Source organism: Harpegnathos saltator, unplaced genomic scaffold (assembly GCF_003227715.2).
Source record: "Harpegnathos saltator strain DR-91 unplaced genomic scaffold, Hsal_v8.6 scaffold684, whole genome shotgun sequence".
Classification (NCBI taxonomy): Eukaryota; Metazoa; Arthropoda; class Insecta; order Hymenoptera; family Formicidae; genus Harpegnathos; species Harpegnathos saltator.
Window position 1 is genome coordinate 318,158 of NW_020230520.1, and position 20,487 is coordinate 338,644.

The 20,487-nt window shown below is 49.7% G+C and overlaps 2 protein-coding genes across 4 annotated transcripts in view; one reads left to right on the plus strand and one right to left on the minus strand.

The window, feature by feature from the left end:
* The window catches only part of nahoda (DOMON-like domain-containing protein nahoda), a 36,312-nt gene extending 33,840 nt beyond the window's left edge, over positions 1-2,472 (plus strand). For 2 of the 3 annotated variants that reach the window (XM_019843781.2, XM_025305254.1), the window contains one exon: positions 1,193-2,472. In XM_019843781.2, coding sequence (XP_019699340.2) covers positions 1,193-1,633 — 441 coding nt within the window. In that variant the 3' untranslated portion in view covers positions 1,634-2,472. Of the gene's footprint in view, positions 1-280; positions 524-1,192 lie in introns of all 3 variants that reach the window. The other variant, XM_019843782.2, reaches the window with a different exon arrangement.
* Positions 2,473-2,738: 266 nt separating this feature from the next.
* Bsg (immunoglobulin domain-containing protein Bsg) lies at positions 2,739-20,187 on the minus strand. Its single transcript, XM_011149944.3, has 5 exons — positions 19,299-20,187; positions 7,263-7,526; positions 5,533-5,781; positions 4,725-5,169; positions 2,739-4,064 (listed from the first exon to the last, which is right to left on the minus strand). Exons 1-5 carry the CDS (start codon positions 19,369-19,371, stop codon positions 4,019-4,021), a joined length of 1,077 nt encoding a protein of 358 aa, XP_011148246.1. The 5' UTR covers positions 19,372-20,187; the 3' UTR covers positions 2,739-4,018.
* Positions 20,188-20,487: the final 300 nt, after the last annotated feature.

A 20,487-nucleotide genomic window follows, 5' to 3' on the forward strand; every position in this document is an offset into this window, starting at 1 on the left:
AATGTACGTCAGAGCAGTATGATACATGTTGCGCGTAACAGTTACGTTGTTGAGCGACAGATTATAACATTGATGTGTTGGTTGATGTTTACCGGCGACCATCGCCATTTCACTCACCTCCGGAAGCGAGAAAGCAAACTATACCGATCGATCGCGCGTACTTGCTTGGAACACCCCGTAGGAATCTAATCCACAAACTACGCTCTCGCCCCGTAATAAACCCGAGGGCATCTTCTGCTTCGCTTGTGTTGCATGACCCGCGCTCCTCGCGACCATAAAGAGGGTGTACTCGCTGCCTCTGGCTTCTTCTGACGCGCCCAACCCGATTCACCGCACGAACGCGACGCGGTACCATCGACAAAACGGCGACCATCACCATCACCATCACAACAACAACAACAACAACAACATCCACCACCATCATCATCATCATCACCTTCGGCATCACCACCAACACGTCCCGTCCGAAATGCATCGGGCTAATCCCAGCTGGTAGAACTCTACTCCTCGTCGAGTGTAATCGGTGCGCAAATGTTACTCGTTTTCTTCAGCCCGCTAACCTTGGCTGAATTCCCTCCCTCTCTCTTTGCGGTCGCATCTTTCTGTCTTTCTCTTTCCCCACATAATTGCCCTAATTGCTCTCTAATTCCTTCTCGTCTATCTAATTTTTTACTAATACGGGACAGTCGAGGAAAGCTTGTAGCCTTGTACAGTTTTTTACTCTCGCATCTTCTCTTTTAAATGTATGTGTATAAATAAGATATCATGAATGGAAGTTGAAGGACGAAGACTTCAAGCGAGCACACTGCTTAAGACAAATCCCATATGGCATAAATGAGAGATCTGGAAGACATCTTACTTGTTTCAAACATCTTCAGAGTGTCTCTAAGACGTATTTTGTCCATTTATGTTGCTTGAGAATTAGAAGAATTCTTCAAGTATACGTGTTAGTTCTCGCACACACACACACACACGCTACCTCATAAAATCTAATCTGAATATCCAAACTAAATTTTCTCACCAAACAGTACTCCGTTCTGTTCGTTTAAATACCATCGGCGGGCACTTCAGGGTCGTCCAAGAAATACCCGCCGATCGTTTCAAGCAGTGCCAGGTTATCCCCATTGCTCACGGCTGAGTAAACCCGACACGCTAATCACATCGCTCTCTCTTTCTCTTCCCCCCCACGCAGGAGCGTTTGATCGCCAACAACGCCTGGAAGGACTACGCGTCCAGCGCGAACACAAACTTCGCATTCGAGGCGTTTGAGACGGAGGAGAAAGCGCCGCTGCCGCCGGTCTCCAGTCTGCCGCGACCTCGCGAGCTGGCTGGCAACGGTACGACCAGCATGAACGGCACCGACACCGTCGAAGGGCCCACCAGGATGGTCGGCCCCAGGGCGACCTACAGCCTGCCTCGCGCGCCCGGCGCCAGGCACTCGGCGCCCATCCAGCCCGGTTACTACACTCAAGATCGCCGTGAGCATTACCAGCGCGCCAAGAGCCTGCACAATCCTGCGGGCGCCGCGGCACAGGCGAACCAACCGGACTTCTACTTCATGCCGAGCCAGCGGAAGTACAGCGGCGAGGTCGTGCGCGTTTACGTGGACTACGGCAGCCAGACGCCGAAGTAGACCGGCCCCGAAGAGCGTCGATCCGGCGAGTCCTTCCTCTCGATGGAATCGTGAGAAAGAAAGAAAGAGAGAAAATGAGAAACGGTTCATCTGTACATACGACTTGTTATTAGCGACAGAGGACGCGAGCGGAAAGGAAGTCGCAGACTCCCTGCGGTGCTATTATCTGTATTTCTTTCCCATTCTCCCGCGTGACTTTTCTTTTTCTCTCTCTCTCTTTCTCTCTCTCTCTCTCTCTCTCTCTCTGTCTCTCGCGGCGAAGAGCCGCTCGGTCGATTCGGCGAGCGTGAGACATCGAGAGGGAAGTCCCTGTACGGAAGCGTACGAGTGGCGCTTACGACCAAAGAAGTAATCCATAGGACGCGCGCGGTTCTGTAGAGAGTGCGCGAACTCAAGCCCGTCGGGAACTTTTCGTGCTTTTGGAGTGGTGGAACTCGTGTAACTATGTATAACGTCGCCATGACGCTCCGGGAAGATCCTCGAGTCCGAAGGTGTATTTCACGACTTGGATAGCCGTGGATGTTCGAGGGTATTCTACGACAGGCCCAGGGTTTCAGCATCGAATGTCGACGAGCCCTGAAGGCATTGAGAATACGGCTAGGGGCGGGGGAGGGGGGAAGGGCGCTCGAGGACCTTGGAGAAAACGCAAGGACGCGGCGATCCCGGAGATTCGAGAGCTATCCGAAGAGACAGGAAGATTCGCGTTAACTTAGTAGACTCACGTCGCTCGACGAACACGCGCATCTATCGAATCTGCCGACACGCCCGACACAAGTGCGTCTACTTAAAAGCAAGCATGGACGTTTGAGCAATAAAACATTTGTACATTTTTAAACAGAGTCGACGCGTCCTGTTTCTTTAATAGATTTACCCTATTCATCTCGGGAGTATTACTCCCGTGCGGCTTCGATTCTATATATTGTAATTGGTCTATTAATGCCTAGATGATGCCTAGGGAGGAGTGGTGATAAAATGAACCCGCGGCACCCACGGCGGTACACTAGACTCCCCCAATTGTGGACAGAAGTTGTAAACACCTGACAATGACGACACTGTCGATATAGAGAATCGTGTTGGTACGGATTATAAATTATTACAATAGTGGTAAAATTAACGATATAATACTTGTAATAATCATAATAACGATAGTAGTAGCAGCAGTAGTAACGATGGCAATAATATTACAGTATTAATTACATTAATGTCGTTAACAACGGCGTCGCGTGCAGCCAGACTTCCGGGATATCTCCACGAATGATGGAATATATCGTAATAAGGCGACGCCAAAGATAAGCGCTCTCGCTCTCTCGCGCTCTCTCTCTCTCTCAATTATTCACTCATTCTCGCTCGCTCGCTCGCTCGCTCTCGCTCTCTCTCTCTCTCTCTCTCCCCCTCATTCCCTCTTATGATCCTCAAGAATGTGCGAGCGTATCCGGAAGCCAAATGTGGCACGCACTGCCCGCGTTCCTATTATTACATAACTAGTATCGAGCGCATATTTTCGGCCCTACTATAAAGTTTATTTTTCTTCGGTCACACGTGCGATTTGAGAAACGAGTCTACGCGAATCTATATCCCACGACGCGTCCGTCGAACGCGAAGCGCGAGTACCGCGCGAGATCGGGAAAGGGTAGAAGGAAGGAGGCGATGTAATGCGACGAGTGAACGCGCGACGCCCGACAGTCTGTGGTACTGCAAATCTTCTAAGCATTCCGTGGGAAATTTTATGTATATAATATATAATATATATACATATATATATATATATGTATATATAATCGCGCACGTGCGCGTACTCGCGATCGACGGACATGCCGTTTTATTTACTGCTTCTTCTTCAATCTATCGATCTGGTATTTTTTTGTTAGCTTTTTTTTTCATTCATACATGCATTACTTATTCTCTCTTTCTCTCTCTCCCTCTCTCGCCCATTGCCATCCTCCGTTCCTGGTACGCACTCACGTCATCGGCACTTGTACATAATTCTTGTGTCAACACATATCTCTCTCTCTCTCTCTCTCTCTCTCTCTCTCTCTCTCTCTCTCTCTTCGTCGGTCAAAGCAGTGTAGTTAAAGAATACGAACAGGCGAACATCTGATAAATGGAGTGAACACCATAATAAGGCTTAATTTAATTTGTTAGTAACTTGTGATCCTGCCATGCGTCTGCACGAGCCTGTGTTCACGCAGGTGTGCACTATGAGTGGCTTATTCGACCTCGCTGTCCATCTTTCCCCAGTGTCTATTCCACATTTAGAAACAATCCATTCCCCGTTCAAAGCCGCATCCCGTTGTCTTTGCGAATCCCCATTAAAGCACACTATGACACACGACGACTTCTTCTTGCCGATTCTATCGTATCGCTCTCATTCATCTACTTGTTGTTTCATTTCCTCTGCCTGACGTCGGACTCCTTGTTGGGCGTTGGTTTGCTACAAATTCAACGAGAACGAAATATCAAAAGGACGAACAGAGAGTTATCGTCGAGAGTATCGCAAATTTCTAATCATATTCGGAATGGGACAGTATAGGATGATCATAATCGTCATTCGCGTTTTGTTTTTGTCTAAACAGATAGCAGCAGCATTTTAGACTTATCGGAACAGATTTTAGAGTGTGATGTTTCCGGAACTTATCCGAGGTGGATATGAAATGAACGCTCTTGGCGGGCTTGATGAAACCAGATGACGTAGGGAGGTCGGGGGGAAAGGGTCCGTGCAGCGGAATGTACCATTCCAGGGGTTCGTCGACATGGATAGGATTTGAAAGGCTGCGTCAGGCGAATAGAGATAATGCGCGTTTCAGTATTATAATCGCTCATCGAACGATGATTGTAGAACTCGGTCCGATTTTATTCGGTTTGGTCGCGTATAAAAAGTTTGGGAAAATGGCTGCAAGTATATTGGTAATGTCGCAATGATTTCCTACGATTTTTATATCCGGCCAATAAAATCGAACCGATTTTCAGTAACGTAGCCACAAGGTTTAAAGCTCATGATCCCTCCTCCATCCATAGTCGTTTCGATGATATTAAAAGCGACAAAACGCACGTCACAATTCTTACAAAAATGTTGAAATGGAAAGATACTTACGTATCGGGACTCTGGTCGGTGTCGGATTCCTCCAGTTCTGCTTTATTCCGCTTCCTCTCGTAAACTAAGATGATGGCGCACAACACGACGACCTCCGCGCAAATGCCTAAGAAGGGCCAGAGCGCGGCGAGCTTGTCCTTGACCCTGAGGAATGTCTCGGCCTCTGACGAGTGTTCCGCTACGGGATCGGACCAGTTGTACGACACCCTGCAGATAACGTTACCGCGATCGTTCATCTCGATATTGTCGACAATTAGGACGGCGCCGTAGATACCCCTCTCTTGGTCCTTGGCGATCTTCACGCGGCCTTTGCTGCGCGTGTAATTCTGATCGCCGAAAGTCCAGGATATCTTTATGCCGGGACTCTGTTTCCCGCCGCATACCAAGTGCAGCTTCTCGCCCTCCACCACGCTGGTAGATTCCGCCAGGTGTGCGATTGGCTTCGCTAAAATTTTAGAACGCCCGATGTAAGCTGGAGACATCTCGCGCCGTCTCTCGAGACGTGTGTATGTGTGCTAATCTTTCCTCCCCCCCGAGATTTTCCTCCTTCTTAAAATAAATATTCTCTCAATGAAGAAGGTGGAGATACATGAGACACGTGCAAACGCACCTGGGTATATTTACACAATTATACTCAGCACGAATACAAGTTTATACAAACTTAACAGAGAAACTTTCCTAAGCTCTTAAATTCAATTTCAATTTCTAAATTTAATTTCTTGATTGTTTACACACATATACCTTCTCGTCGAATGCAATTTTACGCGATGCGGATCAATATATAAGAGATTTGCGCTCGAGTACTCACGTACGACTCTGTACTCCGTCGTGGTGTTGGCTACTTTGCAAGTGTAATTCCCGTAAACCTCCTCAGTGTCCTTTAAAATTTCCAAAGTGCCGGTCTCGTTGTCAATCTTGAGGATATCTTCATTGCCGCCCAATGTCGTAACTACCGGAGTCTTCTCCTTCAGCCACTGCGTTTTATCGCCGGCGCTTCTGTTTGTGCATTCGAGTACCAAAGGTATGTCCCTGGGCGTAAGTACTCTAATCTTAATGTCTGCATCAAACAAGACGTTGTCTTTCGGTATTGCGCGCTATGTAAATATCACCGCTATGTGTTTTACACTCGCGAATAAATCATCAAGAAGAAAGCATGCGTGTGCACTTTTTTGTTGAGCGATTCACGATTGCGATCGTGAATGAGATCGTCCGGAAAGATTTCGGGGGGCAGGCATGCGTATCCTCGCGCATTCCGTGAAATTAAAATCCCATCCAGCGACGCGGAAGGAATCACTCGGAACTTTGCTCCTCCGAGTGCTCGAGTATTTTACAATGCAGCAGCCACGGTGCAGCAACTATTGCGGTTATATTTAAAACGTGTCCCAAATATTCCGTAATAATATGTGAGAATCACGGCTGCCGAAAAGACACGAAGCGACCCGCACAATCTACCTTCGTTGAACAAGTTCATTGACGTCCACCTGATTTGCCTGAACCTCGTTGTATTTTCGCAAAATTAAATATTAAAATATTCGCGCTTCTCGCGTTTCTCCGACCGTTGAATACGAGAAAAGCCATTGGGTAAATTTCCTTTATCAGAAGATAAATGAAGTGTAACTCGTGCTCTCTATAACGTAACACTATAATATTACACGCGAGATGTCGATTATCTCGCGCGATTAGATACGCGCGCGAGTCGTACGTCGCAATTAATTTCCTACTAAACTTGATGGATTTTTCCCTTCCACATATTTGTTCATTCGAAAGTGAGAAAACACTCGAGCTTGAGATTTCGGTAGAAACAAAATTATATAATACACCGGAGATAGCCGGGGCGGAAATTAGTAAAAGGACGTAATATTAGTAAAGAAAAGACGTAATATGCGCTGATAATTTTACAATGTACTAGCACGAGTGACGAGGAATATTCCTGATACTTTCGTACCGACGAAGAGAAACGATACAAATAATGATAAAGAGTCTCGGGCGTGCGAGGCGAGACAAACAGATCGGCATTTCGATCGGCACGTAATCACAATCGACTATCAGTCCTCAAATATTATCAGGTGTGACAGAAAAGAAAATGCTAGATGTAGGCCACGTATCTCTGTATAGGTCTCGCTACTTGACTTATTAATTTAACCGATAATCAATGTCTGTCAGGTGGAATCTGTAATAAACGCGTGTATGCAAGAAGGAATAAGATATTAATAAAGCAGCGCGACGTGCGTGTAATAACTTGTTGATGTTTATTGAATTCAATCGCTCCTGATGGAAGCAACGACGATGTCGCGCTCGTGGACAGGAAGTTTGCTCGTAATTGTTGGCCCGACGACGAGAGAATCCGGGTCCGGTAGGTTTATTATTATCAATTTATTATTATTAATTATTCCGTTAAGCCAGACGGACGTCTCCCGAAACGAATTGCGCGAAGGATCACGGACGAGCAGCTTCCTGCCCGCGAGTGTGCGAGAGAGCGAGTCGCAAAGGAAGGAGGGAGAAAAGGAGGAAATCGCGATGTCGCGTTGGTTTACGCACCGAAATATATCGAGAGGTGGAAGGAGTCCGCACTGTCGCTTGTGCATTTGTAGTCTCCATCGTGGTTCTCCGTTGCTTGGGTCGCCGAAAGCTTGCTGTTTCCAGTGCCAGACTTTGAGTAGACGACCAACTGACCGCTGGACAGCTCAGGTTCCAAGGTCTGGCCGTTCCTGGTCCATCTAATGGGATCATCGTCCTTTAAGTCGTTGCAGTCGATAGTCCAAGGTTGCCCCTCGTGCACGACCGCCGGCCCCGAATACGTCACTTTGACCGGGAAGAAGGCAGAAGAGTCAAGTTTGTGAAGAACGGCAAGAAAATGAGGATCGATATCGAGGCTTTGCCCCTTTAATCTAATTAAGCTAGTCTACCCGGTAGCCGCTGTGTTAATTTGTTGCTGTTGGAGACGACGTTCTCAGGGAGAAGAACGGGGAAGAACAAATCGCTCGGAGGAATTTACGAGTTAACGACTGACAAATTGATAAATGAGGAATTTTCTTCAATGGAGGGAGAAAGAGAGATAGAGAGAGGGAGAGAGATCGCTCGAGCGACGCTCTCCCGAGTAATTATCGCGATGCCTTGTCTGTTACGACACAATTTTTCATCGTCCGCGGCAAAGCTCGGGCCTTCCACCTCGGCGTGTTTCAAGGGAAATTCATTGGCGGTTATTTCCGTGCCTTACAGTCGCGCAGGACGAAGCAGCGCGCCCGCATAAATGAGAGTAACCTTGGTTACGGCGACCCTCGAAAACGTCTGGCTTCGGGCAGCCGAGCGGATGATAGACAGGATGATAAGTGCTGAACAGTCGACACGTCCGCTCTCATCGCAAATGTGTTCACGATGCTATATGTTATTAACTTTTGTAACTTTTGCTGTTACGCGCCTGGATGTCAGGCGGTGTACCTTGCGTATGCCTCTTCCAATTTTCTACGTCTACGATTAAGGGCAGGTGTTGCTCCAATTCCTTGGTAAATTAACTGATAGTTAAATCATATGTCTGTCCTTGCCTAAGTTGAAGGAAAAACAAAGACAAACGTATGATTTAACCGTCAGTTAACTTACCAAGAAGTTGGAACGACCGGTCCTAAGCGTCCTACCATGTTTTAAGGCTTCCAGGTGCTCACCGTATTGGGTAATGATGTCAGAGGCGAGAAATGACACTCTGAAAAACTCTCGCCGTTACCATTTCCAAATGAAGAGACGTTTGTATAAAAGAATACTTGATTATATATACATACGTGGGGAGAAAGTAATTTAATAAAAATTCCATAGTTCTCTCTCTCTCTCTCACACACACACACACACACACACACACACACACACACGACGTGCTCGCACGCGATTGATCGATAATGAGCGCGACGCCGAGAGCTCGCGCGACGAGTCGCCCTCGCGGAAAACACGTGCGGAGGGGGGAACGCATTCGCTCTAATTTGCAAATAATTTGAATATTGATTACGCGCGCGAGAGAGCGCGCGCGTTTACGCATGTTTACGTCAGCGTGGTCAATAAAGAAGTCCTTCCGCTCTTACGTCACCGGTCGTGGACGAGCACATACACAGGCGCAATATCGACCCCCCCTCCCCATGTCCGATCACATAGACAACAGTCTCCTAAGAAGTACAATCATTCATAGAACAATAGGCCGGAATTCTTTCGCGGGGAGCAATTAGCGTTAATCCAGCCAAGTGCCGCCGACGGTATTCGCTAGTCTTCTCCCCAGCGTTTCTTTCTTATTTTTTTCTTTAATATTCGACTTCCGACTACTTACGGTATTTGCACGACAACGTTTTCACACGACGCCTAAATTCAGGTCCCGGCATAAATATCGAGTCACCCTTCGTGAAAACGTCCACGACGAATTAACGTTGACATCCCCCGGGTCTGCTCTGGTTAATCCCCACAGCGAGAATTTGCTTCTCGACGGGCGATTGATTTATCCCCTCGTCGAGACGATCGCGCGCCGGCATGAACGACACGCGAATGCATCTTACCAACAAATCAAATACAAATAGCCGACGCGAAGAAGAACGAGCGAGCGAACGGTTTTACGTAAACTCTCCTCTCGACGGCGGTTCTACGCGTTGATGACGAATCGGCGAAATTACCGACACGATGACGTACACATGCATGCGCGCGCGCGCGCGCGCGCGCGTGTGTGTGTGTGTGTGTGTGTGCTGGTTACACGTGTCATGGCGGTTACACAGCGGCAGCAACAAAGGTCTGGCATGAGGTCGGCGAGAGTGTGAGTCAGAGCACGTATCATTATTCCGAGTGGCAACGACGGGGACGTAGACGAAAGCGGCCGGGACGAAGCCGTCTTCACGGCGTTATTAGCGATGATTGCAGTCAACGAATATCGTTGGCAAAACAAGACGATCTTCCGCGAGCGGATTGCGCGCGAGTCAGCGCTGATAACGAACGCCTGATAAAAGGGCCGCGCGCGCATCGAACAAAGAGAACGTCGAAGTTAACGCGATTTACTATTTTCCCCGGACTGTCGCTCGAGTAAACTACGAAACTCGTTAACGAATTCTCTCTCTCTCTCTCTCCCTCCCTCCCTCCCCCCCCTCTCTCTTTCTCAACGACGGTTTCTAACGTTATCTGTTTAACGAGTTACAAAATCGCACCGCTGGCCCCTCGCTACCGGAGAATCTCGATCGGTGACGTCCAGGAGCGAAGAAACGCACGCTGAAAGTCCTTACGTGCCACTTTCGCATAAAAAGATATTTGCACGAAAGGAAAGGAGAGAGAGAGAGAGAGAGAGAGAGAGAGAGGGAGAGAGAGAGAGAGAGAGCTATCAAAGGAGAAGTATGCTCTGACAACCTGAAGTACTCTTTCGTACAAATATCTTTTTATTTGGAGGTGGCATGCAAACATATTTCCGGCGTGTCATTTCTCGTCTCTGATATCACTATGCAATATGGCTGCGATGGGGGCCACGCAGGAGAAAGCCCTTCCACGAAGTACGAAGAATTGCTCGGATTGATTAACGGGTTTTTGTTGAAGGAAACAGGATTTTTGGTTCTTCGAACCGATTTTGAGATCGAAAAGACCGGCAGTTCTGTTCCCTTGGCTTGAAACACGTTTGTTTCCTTCATCGTCACGTCAATACCCGACCGGTCTCTTTTTTTCCATGCAAGATACAAAATGTATTTCGAGTGAAGTTGATGTTTATGAGCTTATGACAGACTTACGAGTGTGTAAACTCACGGAATACTCGAAACGAGCAACATTCACTCGTTTACGAATTCTGTATTTTTCTGCGGTTCCCTCTCCTTGCGACAATTAACACGGAACAACTTCCACGCTTCGCACAACGTCACCTCTGCGCGCAAGCGTATCTCTGTCCCATTTCGCTCGCATACCAATACAAGGTGAAAGAGATTTACGAGCGAGCGTGCGGTTTATTATGCCTCGCACTCGATACATCGTTCGGGCATTAAGCTGGGTTCTCATTAACCCCGTCTAAGCGGCGGCAGCGGTCGTACAACTTGGAGGATTTCTTACATTTTACTCCTCCGCTCATCCTGACCCACCGCGGACCTTACTTGCCACAATTGCGGAATGATTGTGCGAAAAACTAGATGCGCGAAAAGTGAAGTCGCTGAACATTGATTCATCAGCGTCTCAAATTGGAATGTGATATTACTCGTTTTCAGAAAAAGTTATACATATATACTGTGTATTGCAAAAATATCTAAATTTTTTCATTAAATTTCGCCAGCCTTTGAGACAAGAGAGTCCATATAAAAAATCTCACATTTTAACAGTTCGAAAATTCACATCGTCGGAGATTCCACACTTCGCGTTTACGTCCCGGGAGAAAATTATACGATAGCTGTCCAAGATTCCGTCGGAAGCACCCTTCGGTGCTTTTTCACTCGAATATTCGTGCCCCCCCCCCCCACGTCTCAACCATCCCTCTTCGAGAAAACCTTAACGGAGAACTCACCGCGTCTTGGACGCAGCGAGAATCCAGCCTTAAGCCCATGTCACACTATGGATTGAAGATCAAGGATTGCGGAATGAAGATTAGATTTCGACAAATCAACGAACTTCGGTTTTAATTTGCTTTATTCCGATTGGTCAAATTTCAATCTTCAATCCGCAATCCTTGATCTTCAATCCCTAGTGTGACATGGGCTTTAGGCGCTTAGTCGCAGATGGGGAATCGCGGTTTCTATCGAATTTCATACGTGTAATACACACAAACACGACTCCCTCGCGAGTATATCACTCTCGCGATCGATTCCACGGCGGGTCGATTTTGCCCACGTCCAAAAGTGCTCGGTAGCCAGCGATGAATTCCCGAGCGATGATCAGCCAAGCGCAAATGCTCGCGCTTCCTCTCTCTTTCTCGAGGTCTTCACTCGAGGCCCGATGAAGACAGCGCGCGAGTCGCGAGGCGGAAACTCGACTTACATACACACGCGCGCACATCCCGTTAACTGTTCATAACTCAATAGTCAAGATCGGCCGACCGGCCAGGCGTGGGTGTGCGTAAACACGCCGCTCGTTTGACGCTTTTCATTTACCAGAGCGAAGCTCGCGCGAAAGGAATTGTCCGGCGGACTGACACGCCGTCAAATGCGAATCGGCGGGGCACGGTAATCCCGAGGAAAATCAATAAACTACGAATGTGTTATTTTAAACCGGCTCTCTCTCTCTCTCTCCCTCTCTCTCTCGTTCTCTCTCTCTCTCTGCCCCCCCTCTCTGTCTCTCCTCTCTCTCTCTGTCTCCCCCCCTCTCTCTCTCTGTCTCTCCTCTCTTCCTCTGTCTCTCCCTCCTCTCTCTTTCTCTGTTTCTCCTCTCTTCCTCTGTCTCTCCCCTCCCCCCCTCTCTCTCTCCTCTCTCCTCCTGAACCAAAGTTTCCGAAACGGATTTCGAAAGCGGCCTTCAGCCGACGCTGGAAATAATTATACTTTTAGTAAGATTAACCATCGTCCTCTCTCGGAACTGCTGTAATTTTATCGCGAGAATACCGACTATATATAGGAGTTTCATCAGGTACGCGCAAAAACCAAACGCAACTGGGTGAATGTAAGGCACTCATACACGCGCGGCAAGGAAAACTGATCAACGTTACAGGAAATCGAATTTCTGATTCTTAGAAGTTCGGACCGGAGACTCGGTTCCCTCGGACGAAATCTGATTCGTTCATTGCCGCATCAATTCAACCGATCCGTCTCTTCTTCTTGTACGTGTGGTACACCTGATAAGGGTATAGCGAGAATTGATGAGAAGACTTGGGAGGCTAGGACAGTTGGGTCCGCAGTATCTTTATCTTGGACGTGTATTTATAGTACGTATGTTGAGAGATAGAGAGTGTACATTGAACACATTCGTCAGGTTAAAATGTGTTCACGTGCAACCGTATATAAACCGTTGGCTAATCGCTGAACGTCAGTTGGCCTTTACGCGTATAGCCAGAGACACCGATAACGTAAAACACCGAATAGTAATTTTCCGTTGCGTTGCGTTGCACGACTTGCCAGGACCCGAGGACGTCAGCTTGTGCAGACCTGACAACTAACTGATTGGGATCGATCCGCGATCAGGAGCACGTGGGGGGCAAACTTCCAGCGGGAGACTTCCTCGAGACACCCCTTCGACCCACGATTCGCATATAAAGCGGCGACAACGACGCTAGAGGAGAGGAAAACCGATATCCGCAATTTCCGTAATATCATTTCCCCCAGGAGATCTTCTCGCGCGTTGCACTTCCCTCGTTTCATTCGGACTCGCCTCTCCCCTCATCTCTCCGCATCGTCGCCGTCGCTGAAAATGCGGCCTCGCGCGAGACGTCGTCTCCGGCGGCTCGTCGGCCCGCTAAAATGTTCATCGCGGATTCCGTTGCATTTCTGAGCGCAGCGCTCGCGCGCGCTCAAAAATGCAAGATGTGACACACTTTCCGAAGGTATTCCCAGACGACCGTTAATTTCGAAAGCCCTGCTTCGCGGCCGCGAAGCCATGGGACTCGCGCAGCGTGTATGCGTGCGCGCATAGAGAATATAAAAATAGAGACACATCCTTACAGGATGAGACGCACTAGTGTTTTCTCTGTCTCTCGTCTGGTCTTCGGCAGAACAGAGAGATATCCTGCCGCGGCTGCACGCGGCGCCCGCGCTCGGACAAAAGATGGCCACGCTGAAGAGCCGCGCGCTGGTGCGAGAAACCACTCCGATGGCATTCGATAAAAAACAGAAAAACTTCACCCGCGACGCCGCGAAGTCGATGCCCGAAGCTGAGAATTCCTAAGCTGCCATCCTCCTCCTCCCTCGCCCCCGGCCAAACCCGCTTCTAGATCCCCGCGATTCTTCGTATTCTCGCCCATGTGAGTGCACGAGAGAGAGAGAGAGAGAGAGAGAGAGAGAGAGAGAGAGAGAGAGAGAGAGAGAGAGAGAGAGCGTGTCTGCGCGGTCTTTCGAAAAGCCACATAAGTTCTCAGACGCATAAATTTTCAGATTTCCTGACCTTGACAATTGTACGAGCGAAACGACATGCGGCCCCGCGGCGAAGCTGGCGCGCAGAAATCTCCCGGCAAAACAGCGGGCTGTGATTTCATACGGAATATTATGATGAGTGCTTGTGTGTTGCGGCTTATAAATGTAAAAATAGGCGACCGCAGCTATTCGTAGTTAAGTTTTTAGCATTCTCGTCTGGCACAAACGCAGAGGCAGAGGCGACGTCCTCCACTCTCTCTCTCTCTCTTTCTCGCTCGCTTGCTCCGTCCTCACTCCCCCCCTCCTCTCACTCTCTCTCGTGTGTATCGGAGCTAGGTCTATAACGATCCCCGGCGGACAGATACCAGATATGGGTTACCATTCCGCGGGAACGCCGAGTTTTCTGGGTGAACGGAAAATAGGGTCAAACGTTGCGCAACGGAAAAGTTGCCGCGGCGCGAATAGTTCACCGGCATCGTCGTCGTCGTCATTCTCTCACCGTCATCGTCCTCGCCGTCGTTGTCGTCATCGATCTCTCTTTCGCGGGATCGCGCGCTGCCGATCGCGGATTGCGAAAACCGCGGCATGGGCGGACGCGCGACATTGGTTGTGTTCAGCAGAACAAAGTGATCAGTGAGCGCTTAGTGATTATTATCTGTAATTGGAGCATTCTTTTAGATTCTTCACAGACCCAGAAATATTTACCAATCAGGAGCGAGGATCATTAAGCGTTCACTGATCATTTTGTTCTTGTGAACGCAGCCATTCTCTCTACGTGCGCGCGCGGGAAATTCGACACCTTATGCGGGAGAAGAGGTGCTCATCGGTGAAAAAACGTCGCGATTTATCTCGCGACTCGCCGAAAGCGCTCGCTCGCTCGCGCGCCGTCACGCATCGATTATTATAGATAAAGAAAAAAAAAAAAAAGATAAACATGCCTCGCGCCAGGCACGCCTGCGCAGCGGATCAAAGGGATGGATAGTTCCATTAGCAGCAGGATCAAAAAAGCCTCAACGAGCGGATGGTGCCTTTTTGTTTTCGCTGTTTAGTGTCGGTGCTCTCAAAATATCGACGCGCTCGTGTGTGCGCTTCGGTAGCCGTCGGTATCCGTCGCTTGCTCATGGGACTTAACCTTTTCATCGCAGAATATAATTTTTTTTTCCCAAATCGAAGGTAGGATAAGGATCAGCTGCTCCGAGGTGAAATGAAGGATTTTTAATGGGAGAAATTGAATTATCTGTTGAGGGTGCGCAGGGGAGGATGATAGATACATGTGTACCAATAGAATGTTAATTTAGCACTGTCTCTCATCATCACTGGGTTCATAATCGTCAAAGGATCTAGAAGAAAAATCAGACATGTGTTCGACAACAACGCGCTGCTGCAGCAAGCTCCTTCTGGCTGAAAATTCTTCCCTTCATCTTACACATTTTATGCAGAAAATCCGGCTGACGCATAAATCTGCGGTAGTTGAAAATATTTCAGTTACGCCCCAGTGTACTATTACTCGGGGGCGAAAGGGTCAATAATGGCGCGATAACGAGTGGATAACGAGCAGGAACGCGAGAATCCTCCCCCCGAGCGACACATCATCAACCGTGGTGTCTCCGATTATTTTTAATCGGAGATTAACGGCTAACGCGAAGAGGAAAAAGCGTGCGCGCGCTCAACTGGCCGGCGGGCGCGCAGCGTGCCGTGACTCGCGAGGATGCACAGTTGCAGCATTATCGACTAAACTTTTTTAGAACGCGTCCCGAGACGGTGTCGATAAGTCTCATTAAATGACCTAGAAAGCAATGCCCGCGTCGCGCGAGATACCGACGAACCGCTAATAAACGTCCCGCCGCGGTTTCCGTGCGCGCGGCTCGTCGTAGTAATTAATCATCGCGCTCGACGAGTCAGCTTTTTTCCCCTCCCCCTCCCCCGCCCCCACCTTTATTTTGAAAGAATAATTGCAGGGACACGTTCTTCGGTCCGCGCAGCTACGACTCGGTTTTTCGCAGCTGTCAATTCCGCTCGTCCGTCCAAGGTAATATTCTCGTGTACGCTCTCATTAGAGAAGTAATCTCTGTAATGGAGGTGAAACGTTTCCGCGGACGCGGAAAAATTTGTCTCACGGACGCGTTTATGAGCGACCTGCCGCGGACGAGGAAGGGAAACGAGCGAGAGCCGCCGCGGACGCGCCACGTTCTCCGGAAATCTCCGGCTGGCTGGAGGCAGTTTTGCTCCAGACAGGCTGGATGTGACAACTGGCTTGGATTTCAGTTCCAATCGCGGCTTTCAGGTTTCAATCTAGATGGCTCAGATCCTTGAGTTTCCTTCTTCTACTGCGCGTTATTGCGCTTTCGTGCACGCTGAACACATGTTGCGGGAATCTAAATGAGCCTGTAACTCTCGGTCCTCGTCTGGACGAGTTTCCTCGTCTCTCGAGTATGTGTGCGTATCGTTTCGCACACATTACGCGCGTGTTCGGGCGCTGTAAATATTGCTGGTCTAAAAGCCGAGCGTGTTATACCGCGACGAAATACGCCACGCATCCGTAAACACGACGAGCGGGCGACGGAGGATCTCGCGAAACCGTGTCGAGAGAAAGAGAGAGAGGGGGACAGAGACACAGAAAGAGCAAACAGCACGTGCAATCGCGCTGCGCGTATCACAAAGCAGCGCCCTTATGCGATAAAACTGCAAGCGCGCGATCCTCGTGTCAACAAAAGACACTCGTACCGCCGAGACAATCGTCGGCTTTTGTACTTTGTCTGCCGCTCGAGTTTTTCCCTAATTGCCGCGATAAGAACGCGTCAGAAGGAAGAAAAATTTAAATTATCTCCCCTAAAGAGAAATAAGAGATTTGCTGCTGAGATTAAAAAGGGGGCCGGGAGCGATAATGTCGCACGAGGGAAGCTTGAGATATTTTTCGAAAAAGAAAAAAAAAAGAGAAAAAAAACACCAAATCGCACACGTATTATCTCGCAGGCAGCTCCGCGGACGTCTCTCTCCGTTTTTTCCTCTCCGCAGTTGCGAAACGTCCGACGCTCGAGATAATAAGACGGCGAAGGTGGAACGCTATTAGCGAGAGAGACCATCGACACGGATGCAACATGAAAAACGCGATTCTCTTCCTGTTCGTCCACAATCGCTTCGGGCGCGTTCGCCCTTTCATCGCGAGCCGCGGCCACCGATTGGCCGGACCGCCGTAAATTACGCGGCCGCTAAAAGTTGCATCAGCTGCGAGATCTTTCATAAGTTCTCTCCCTCTTTCCCGATAAATCGATAAATTAATCCGAACTTCATCTCGTATCAGGCGAGTGTCTCGGATCGTCGGTGCGGGCGAATCTCGCGATTGCCATTATCTGACGGACAATCTAATCTTCGAGCGAAGTTCGCGCGATCGATACCGGCCGTAATAAAATATATATACTCGGCGATAAATTCGCTCGAACGCGCCGCTGGAGAACTTGATTTTTTTCGCTGGCTACTCTCTCTCTCTCTCTCTCTCTCTCTCTCTCTCTCTCTCTCTCTCTCTCTCTCTCTCTCTCTCTCTCTCTCTGTCCCTGCCGGTGGTCTCCAGGAGATTAGAATCCGTAATCACGCCCGGCAGAAATCGTGCTCCGAGAGACGTTCCATTTTCGTAGCCAGAACTGCAAGCTTGGTATTCTCTCTCATCGCGCATTTAGCGCTAAATGCGTCTCCTGCGTTACGCAGGCTTCTCGTGTAAAACAGACGAGGAACAATCGCGTGTGTGCACCTGCTGCTTGAAGCAAAAGTGTCAATGCCGCGACGAGCAGCCATGTTCAAGTTGTTTTGACCTTTACATCTGAGCATCTGAATGCGCGACACAGAACGCACGCGTATATCGAGCATACACGTATTTATGCCGCGCTCACTCGAAAGTGAGCCTTAACATTGAAAAGTGCAAACGCGACACGCGCAGATCCGCACTCGCTCGAGCGCGATTTGCGTCGCGCCGGAAATCTTATTGGGGAGTTTTTGCAACACCGTCTCTCGGATACGGTAAACGTAAATCACGAATGCTATTGGTCGCGTACATTGCGACGTTATCTCTGAGAGCGAATAACGTTTACCGTTATTCGCGACTTTTATGTTTACCGTTTATCTGAGAGACGGTATCGCAAAAACTCCCTATTCCCGAAAATTTCGTGAAAAATATCGTACACGATATTTAATGACGTATTCATGAAATATCCTATGCGATATTTCATGAATGTCATTAAACGTCTAGATACGACAATTCTCAGCCAATTAAAAATTGCCCCGTTGATGAAGTATCATATACGATATTTTTTTCACAAATTTTTGAGAATTAGGGTCCAGACAGATGACGCTGTTCGCCTGCGAGAGAAACGCCGGAGAAATTATCGGAAGTCGTCAAGCCGACCCGTTGCTTCGTCGTCCGATAATGATTTCTGTAAATTCCAAGCCGAGGCGTTTCGAGGAGCGGCAGCTCGTCTCTTAACGATCATCATCATAACTCATTATGCGCGCAATCTCTTCGCTCGTACTACGAACGATTGTAATTTATACACGACGGCACGGTGAAGTCGTTAAGCCAGACTTAATTAAATCCGACTGTCAACTGCGATTCTGGTTGGCGAGACCTCGGCGAGCAGTCGTGTGCGTTGTGGTACAAATCGATGGAACCTTCGCTTTCAAATGCAAAGTTCAGGAATGACGGAAAGTTTCAGCGCGCGTTTTTCTCGTCGGCTGCGCCGCCGGAAAAAGCGAGACCCGAGATACGGCCCGAGAGACGGAATGAGGAGAGCGCGATTAAGAGAGAAAGAGAGACGCGCATTTTGTCACCGGTAATACCGTTTCCGATATACCGCCGTCTGTCTGTTATCGACGCGACGTCGTCGAATGACGAATCGTCGTGCGCGCAACATTCGAAAGGACGCGCGTTCGAGAGGACGAGACTTTTGTGCCATCGAGTCGCAGGCGCGAGTCGAGACACACGTACACACCTCACGTTCTTCATCAATAACAGCACAAATCCAAGCCGAAAATTAAAGAGTCCTCCTGATACCCACGGGGGCCGCGGTGGCGGTTCCCACCGTGGCAATTTCCGTTTTCGATTTGCACTATCAGTCATCGTAAGCGTCAATTAACATCCACCGTGTACGGGACACGGAATCGCGTGAGCCATTATCGACCGACGCGAGTCCGTCCCGTGGACATCGTCGTCGATGTCCTCGTAAGTATTCGGCTACGAAAAAGTGAGAAATCGCCCAACGGCCAAGACGGTCGCGGTCGACGTCGGCGGACGACGACGACGAGTCCCTTAGCCGACGATACCGGGAATCGACGGGGAGAGAGAGAGAGAGAGAGAGAGAGAATACCTCCGCGTACGCGACGGCGCGGCATGGCGAGAGAGACAAATAAACGATCGCCACGAACGAACGGACAGGCGAACACGCAAGCGAGAGAGAAAGAGAGAGAGAGAGAAAGAGAGAGAGAGAGAGAGAGAGAGAGAGAGAGAGAGCGAGCGAACGAGCGAGAGAGAGAGAGAGAGAGAGAGAGAGAGAGAAAACGAGTCGGCTAGAGGACGAAAGGAGCGAGAGAGCAGTACGCGACTCACCTGCCTGGACCGTGACGAGGGTGCCCGCTAAATATAGCATCCCCAGCAGCACAAAAGCGGCTCGCCTCTCCATCCCGCGGCGCTGATGTACGCGGTGGCGCGTGACTGTGTGTGCACCGCTACGATACCAACGACGACGAACACGATGCCCTCGTCGGGGCGAGAGAGCCTCCTACGGACGTGATGCGCCGATGTTGTCGTCTAGGTAGCAGCGATCGTCGACCGTCTTATACGAGAGCGTCGTATCACGACTGTCGCGCTTCTCTTGATCGTCGCCGTCGTCGTCGTCAACCTCGTCCTCGTTCTCCTCTCGCTGCCTGTCGCCGACCACGTCCACGTCCTCGATCTTCTTCTTCTCCTCCTCGTCGTCGTCGTCGTCGTCGTCCTCGTGTTCCTCGTCTTGTCCGTCGTTATCGGCAACGTCACTCCGACTGTATTCCCGATGGCACCCCGTTATCGTCGACCCTCAGCCCGTCAATCGCGTCCGCGAACCGCGAGCCGTTCCCTTTTCACTCGACCGTGCGCGACTGGCGATCGCAGTTCGGATCGTTCGCGCGAGAGCACCCGTCACACCACACCTCCTCCTCCTCTCCTCCTCCTGCTCCTCCGTTACTGCCGCCGCAGCCACCGCCGTCGTCGAAAGAACAGTCACGACCTATCACTGACGTTTGCTCTCTCTCTCTCTCTCTCTCTCGCTACTCTTTCTTTCTCTCTCTCTCTCTCGCTGCTCTCTTATCGCGTTATCTCATGCAGGGCTTTTATCTCTTTAATACGCACTACACACAAAAAGTCCGCGGTGACCGCCCGCTGTCGCCTGTGCCACTTCGTCGCCGCTCCCTCCTCTTCCTCCTCCTCCACCTCCTCCTCCTCGTCGTCGTCGTCGTCGTCGTCGTTGTTGCAACCGTCGTCACCGTCGCCGCTGTCTGTGCGCTCTCGTGAGAAAGAGAGAGAGGAGAGAGAGAGAGAGAGAGAGAGAGAGATCCCCACGGCAAAAAGGAACACCGCCGAACCGCCACAGCTACGGCAATGTCAGCAGAAAAATGGCCGCCGCTGTCTTCTGCTGCACTCCAGAACCTTGCGCGGACAACCGTCTCCTCGCTCTGTCGCCACGTTCGCTCCCTCCTTTTCCGATGGAGCCAACCGAGCGTGGTCCCTGCGATCGGCCTAAAGGCCGCTTCACACGTCGTCT